Below are 7,012 nucleotides of genomic sequence, written 5' to 3'. Positions count from 1 at the left end.
TTTTTAAGATTTATTCCCGAGAGAGACAGCATGAATAGGGGGAGGGGCAGAGGGAGAGGAAAAGGAAGTATCCCTGCTGAGCATGGAGTCCAAGGGGGATGGGGGTGGCGCTCCATCCCAGGACCCTGAGATCGTGACCTGAACCTAAGTCAGACACTTATCTGATTGAGCTACCCAGGCGCCCCCACCCAAGTTTAGGTTATTTATTTTTTATTCTTTAAGGATTTTATTTGAGAGAGAGAGAACAAGCACAAGCAGGGAAGTGGGAGTAACAGGCTCCTCACTGAGCAGGGAGCCTGATGTGGGGCTCAATCCAAGGACCTGAGCCAAAGGCAGACGCTTAACCGACTGAGCCACCCAGGCACCCCCAAGGCTAGATTTTTAAATAAGACTGTGGCTTGCATCTTGAATCCCTAAGCTCTAGGGAAAGCCAGCTGCCAAGCTGTGAGCTGCCCTATGGAGAGACCCACATGGCAAGAAGCTGAAGGTCTCTGTTCTAAAACCTAGCAAGAAATCAAGGACTTTGACCCAACGGTCTCTGAAAAACTGGCCAGTCAATGACCTATGGAACGGGTTCAGAAGGAGGGTCTTTCAGCCACACTCAAGCCTTGAGATGACGGTAGCCTGGCTGTGCTAACAACCTGACTCTAACCTCAGCAGAGACCTTGGACCAGACCACTGAACTTAGCTTCTTGGCTTTGGAGCAATGTGTTATACAGTAATGCGTAATTCATACAAGGTTCATACAAAGCTTAAGGTATACATAATTCATAATTCATACAAGCTTAATACAAAGCTTGAAAAAGCTCCCCATTGCCAATGAGGCATAAACCAATTAAGATATTTGTTTTCCCAAGCAGCCCCAAACTAGCATATCCAAATACCTGTTTCTAGAGATGATACACTTAACTAAAACCATGATGCCGAAACAACTTTTGAAATTAACCCTCAGAGTATGAATCTTATTCTTTGGGATTTTGCTTAATGGTGCCAATTGACCATTTTTATTTATTATTTGCAGTAAATATGGTGGTGAATAAATAAGTTTTTTTCCATTATAAATAAAGCTTAAGGCATGTTTCTAAAGTAAAAGGCTGGTATAGGAAAAATGCCCAAGTATGTTTTCTAAGATTTATTTACTTATTTGAGAGAGAGCATGAGCAGGAGGGGCAGAAGGAGAGGGAGAGAGAATCCCAAGCTCAGTCCATGCTAAGCACAGGGTCAGGCGCAGGGTTCACCACCTGAGCTGAAACACTCAACCTACTCTGCCACCAAGGAGCGCAAGTCCCAAGTATGTTTGATACTGTGATATTTACACTGAAGGTTTTCTTTGGAATGAGCAGAAATGACCACTAGATGCCACTGTTGTTGTTTAAAGTTTAAAAAAAAGGACGAAAGAACATTTTTGAAACAACAAAGTCAATTTTCATATCATAACGAGCACCAGAACAGAAATTGTTGGCTTATGTCAATGAAGAACCCAGACCTTTTTTTTTCACTACACAGAAGTTTATTGTGAAAGTAAATGAAACATACAAACATACAGTATGGCTAACGGTGGCAAAAGCGATCTGGTAGCTTAAGGCAAGTTTTAATGGAGATGAATTTAGAAAAGATGATGCAATGATGTAATTTTGTTTAAATACAGATTATGGAAAAATATCAAATTGCATCAATAACTTAATAAAAGTTTTCAAAGCCTGCACTATTGGAGAAAAAAGACTCATGATCTTAATGCCAGCATTAAGACAAGACAGAAGCACAGTGCTGAGCTGAATGACAGGAAAAATCAAGTATTTACAGAAGGATGGGAATATGAACATTTAATAACATTTGATCTTAGTTACTGGTGGAATGAAAGCCCTTAGCTAGAAGCTATAGAGAAAAATGTACCATCATCATCATGTTATTAAAAAAATTAAGTGCAGAAGTCAAAAACCAAGGAGCTCTGTGATAAAGGAACCTTAAAACACCACTTTAAGGGCCACTTAAAAGGCAATTCCCTCAGGGGAAGTTAGGGCACTGAGTGTGTAAACATGTGAGCTGCACAACACTAAATACCAACCAAATTCATTCATAGTACTTCGTTACACAAGATCAGCATGGTCTTTTATGATGCATTATTGTTTATAACAATTTAAACACACTCCTTACCATGCATGACTTCAAATATATAACAATTATTTTTATTCTGAGATACAGGATATGTTTATGAATTATAAGACCTATATACAATGAAAGTCACACCTCCCTCATCAAGTCAAGTATATGTGTGTGTGTGTGTGTGTGTATTTTAAATGCGATGACCTTAATCAGACTTCAGTTTCTTTCCTGAAATGACCACGTCAGTTTTTCAAACTCTTTAAAATAATGCCACTCTATGATGATAAAATACATTTTTGCAAAAATTCAGAAATGCAGTAACATTTAATGAATGCGACATGAAAAATATTTGTTAGGAGGTACCGAATGACTTAGCACTTTTTTCCAGTCTTGTATTAAAAACAAAGTTGCATCCAATTTGACAGTGAGCCTATTTAAAAAATATTCTTATACTAATTCATCTCAAAAGGTTCTATTATAGTCCTTTTGGAAAATACCATATATATAACCTGTGAGTTTTTTTCCATAATAAATGAAGAAAATGCATCCTCTGCACAGATGAACATTTTCTCTCTAAGACTAATTTTTCATCACCCAGCATTGTTTTTACAAAAGCATGCATTATGAAATACACATAAAAGCAGCTATCTTAAACATGATTTTAATACAATATTACCTTGGTAGCTGATTCATCACTGTCTCCAGTTTAATATGTTGTTACATACATGAAGAAGCTCCAGTATCCCTTTTCTGATTGACTTAAAAAAAAAAAAAGTCCCTGAATAAAACAGAAGCCAGCCTGCGACTTCTTTAGGCATTTCAGTGGAATATTATTACCATCTGTGGAGAATATCTCCACACAAACACATTACAGAACAAAATGTAAAACAGATTTGGGGCAGATTAGAGTTAATACCAATTAAAAAATTTTATGTTTAAAGAGAAAAGAAAAAGGAGCTGATTATCAACATTTAAAAGGATACTGCAACTTTAACAACTGTAAACTTTGTGTTAAAAGGCTGTGGCAGACAGCTCTATGCTACTAGGTTTTTAGCTTGTTTAAAATAATGCAAACACATCAGCAGTTTTAAAATGCCACAAACTATAAAAACACAGAAACAAAACAAATGACCAAGAGTGTCTATTTAAAATGAAGTTGTGTAACCAACACATCTAAAATTCCAAAAATAATTAGAACAACTGATTGGGGGAAACCCTCTGATAAAAATTTAAATTTAACTTGTTTTTAAATGACAGAATCTTTTAAATTAAAATGGAGGAAAAAAAGAGTTTTACAAGTGGATAGTTTCAACTCACTAAAATAATGCCAACAAAGTAAGCTTGCATAGGAAAAAATTCAAATTACTGGCTACATGCATACAAAATTAGAAATGCAGGTATTCTATAATCATAGTGCAAAACCATGGCAGTTTGTGATGTCTTGTTACTGCCGAAGGTTGAGAAATAGACTGCAGTACCTCCAGTTATCACAGTTTCTGGTCTTTTAATAATGATTATTTCTGCCAACTAGACACAATGTATATGTAAAGATGGGGGGGCACATCTGCTGTGCTGCTAATTAACGAAGTTTGAGGTCATCACCACCACCTAAACTGGAACCAGGACTAGGGTCTTGTTGTCTTCTTGCCTGCAATGACAAAATCATAATTGTGGGTCAAAACATGTTTTGAAAATCCAAGTGCTAGATAAATAAAGTATAAGACACAGTAGCATTTAAAAAAAAGTTTACAACTAAAAAATTTTCAGCCAGTATCTCTAGATGTAAGAAGAAAAACAATTTAAATGATGTATTACATATTTTGCTGAAGTTTCCATAAAAACCAAAAATAAAAATCTCATTGTTATTTCAAAGAGCATTATCAAAATAGGTGCTATGCATAAAAGAACAACAAATCTACATTTATATTTCTTGGACGACAGGGTTAAACATATCATTCATTCATCTTAGAATCAAAATTTCCCTTTTATTTATTTATTATTATTATTTTTTTACTTTATAAAATATTTTATTTATTTATTTGACAGAGAGAGAGAGAGATCACAAGTAGGCAGAGAAGCAGGCATCGGGGAAAGGAGGAAGTAGGCTCAGCAGAGAGCCCGATGCAGGGCTCGACCCCAGGACCCCGGAATCACGACCTGAACTGAAGGCAGAGGCCCAAACCACTGAGCCCCCCAGGTGCCCCCAAATTTCCCTTTTAATACTGAGCACCAACTATATGCTGGTCACTGTTCTAAGTACTTTCCATGGATGAACTAATTAAAACCCTGTCAGCGGTTGGGAGGGAGACAAATCATAAGTGACTCTTAATCTCACAAAACAAACTGAGGGTTGCTGGGGGGAGGGGGTTTGGGAGAAGGGGGTGGGATTGTGGACATTGGGGAGGGTATGTGCTTTGGTGAGTGCTGTGAACTGTGTAAACCTGGTGGATTCACAGACCTGTACCCCTGGGGATAAAAATATTTGTTTATTAAAAAAAAAAAAATCAAAAATAAATAAATAAATTTAAAAAAAACCAAAAAAACAAAAAAAAAACCCTGTCAGCGGGATTCCTGGGTGGCTCAGTGGGTTAAGAAGCTGCCTTCAGCTCAGGTCATGGTCCCAGGATCCTGGGATCAGTCCCACATTGGGCTTCTTGATCAGTGGGGATCCTGCTTAGTGGGTTAAGAAGCTGCCTTCAGCTCAGGTCATGGTCCCAGGATCCTGGGATCGGTCCCACATTGGGTTTCTTGATCAGTGGGGATCCTTTCACCCTCCACCTGCCCCTCCCTGTACTTGTGTGCTCGGTCTCTCTCTCTCTGACAAATAAATTAAAAAAAAAAAAAAATCTTAAAACCAGGTCAGCAACCTGTAACATAGGTGCTACTGTTTATTTTGCAGTCACACAAAAGAACAGAGTCTACTAATGGTAGGACTGAAAAATGCAGTAGTGACTTTCATTTTACAGAAGAGCGCCTCTATCAAACAAGTTTTAACTAAAAACTTCTACCTCATGTAATAAAATCATTACTATGGATGATCAAGTATTGTCTCAAAAAAGCAAAAATGGATGCTCTTAGAGCTTCCATTAAGAAAAGCCACTTCAGGGGCGCCTGGGTGGCTCAGTGGGTTAAGCCGCTGCCTTCGGCTCGGGTCATGATCGCAGGGTCCTGGGATCGAGCCCCGCATCGGGCTCTCTGCTCAGCAGGAAGCCTGCTTCCTTCTCTCTCTCTCTGCCTGCCTCTCTGCCTGCTTGTGATCTCTCTGTGTCAAATAAATAAATAAAATCTTTAAAAAAAAAAAAGAAAAAAAAGAAAAGCCACTTCAGGGAGGACACCATCTAAGAACAAGAATAAACAGAATTTTAACTGCTTTTGGTTATATACATAAAAGTGAGAGGCCAGGTTCTATTTCTCCAAAGCAGAAATAATGGACATGACTATACTTTACAGATACTTTTATATAATTATGGAGGGAAGAAAGACCTGGAGTACAACATGAAAATTTGTTACTAAACAAGTGCAATTCTTTTTTTTTTTTTTTAAAGATTTTATTTATTCATTTGACACAGACAGATCACAAGTAGGCAGAGAGGCAGGCAGAGAGAGAGAGAGGAGGAAGCAGGCTCCCCGCGGAGCAGAGAACCCAATGCGGGACTCGATCCCAGGACCCTGACTGAGATCATGACCTGAGCCGAAGGCAGCGGCTTAACCCACTGAGCCACCCAGGCGCCCAACAAGTGCAATTCTTATAAAACAAACAAAACCCTCCCAAAAAAACCAACAGAAATTCTTAATAAATTTAGATAAAACTTAAGAAAAAAAAAAAGCAAAACTGGAAAAAAAATCAGTCCTTGATTCATTTACATACCCAGAATTATTTTTACAACAAAATTAATGAGTAAGAGGTTTGACAATTATAGACACTGAGGTTTTATTTATTTATTTATTTGACAGACAGAGATCACAAGCAGGCAAAGAGGTGGGGAGGAAGTGCCCCGATACTAAGGTTTTCAAGTTTCACTTTAGAATAAACACTTCCAGTTAAACTACTTATGGCAAATTTCTTAATAGGGAACATCTAACAGGTCCTGTGTAGCACTCTCTGCTACTATAAAGTTTTAATGTAAACTAGTGCCCCTTTGGTCCACATACAACATTAATTCTCAGTCTCTTTCACAAATTCAACGAGTGTTTCTTCCATAAGCTTTCTTTAGTGACTATAAATGGGAGTCAAGCACAAGCAACTGATCATATAAAAGGCCCTGCTTCTTTTAGCAAGGGTTTTCTCATGTTAGACAATGGCTAGTCTATTTTATCAGTAGTTCAGGCAAAAAAGCTTGAAGTCACCCTAAGATCTCTTTCTTTCATACTCAATGGTGGGCTCCTACAGGTCTACATTAACCATGTCCTGAATCTGAGCACTTTTGACTGCCTCCACCTATTACCCTAGTCCATGCCATGACTGTTCTTCATCTGGATCTTGTGTGTAGTCACCTCTGGTATTATATATATATATATATATGCATGCCAGTAACTGATACCATCCTGAAATCACTTGTGCAATCTTTAGCTAAATAGAATAATGTATTATAATCGCCAACTGATTCTTCATTGTCTATGTCAATTGTCAGTTTTCGGAAAAAATCTAACCAAAGACTGAAACATTCTGGTTGCACTTCTTAAGATCTAACACAGTTGTTACAGAAAAAGCATCCTTGACCTTCAAAGAAACATCTCAACAAGTCACACTTGTACTGAATGATCAAGTTTGGTCAGAAACTCCAGCAATGTTGTCATTTCTCAAGAGCATTAAGTTTAGATAGAAACGACACTGCACCTTGTTCACTTTGAAATAAATCAGGTAAAACCCAACACTAACTTCTGTAGTCTTATAAATTTTGACACGTGC

At 37.8% G+C, this 7,012-nt stretch overlaps 1 protein-coding gene across 2 annotated transcripts in view; it reads right to left on the bottom strand.

The window, feature by feature from the left end:
- Positions 1-1,486: 1,486 nt before the first annotated feature.
- The window catches only part of CBFB (core-binding factor subunit beta), a 64,986-nt gene continuing 59,460 nt past the window's right edge, over positions 1,487-7,012 (bottom strand). For both annotated transcript variants that reach the window (XM_032324359.1, XM_032324360.1), the window contains exon 6: positions 1,487-3,751. In XM_032324359.1, the coding sequence (XP_032180250.1) occupies positions 3,683-3,751 (69 nt within the window). In that variant the 3' untranslated portion in view covers positions 1,487-3,682. The remainder of the gene's footprint in view (positions 3,752-7,012) is intronic.

The sequence above is a fragment of the Mustela erminea genome, chromosome 19 (genome assembly GCF_009829155.1).
Source record: "Mustela erminea isolate mMusErm1 chromosome 19, mMusErm1.Pri, whole genome shotgun sequence".
Lineage (NCBI taxonomy): Eukaryota > Metazoa > Chordata > Mammalia > Carnivora > Mustelidae > Mustela > Mustela erminea.
This window is presented reverse-complemented; position numbering and strand designations above follow the sequence as displayed.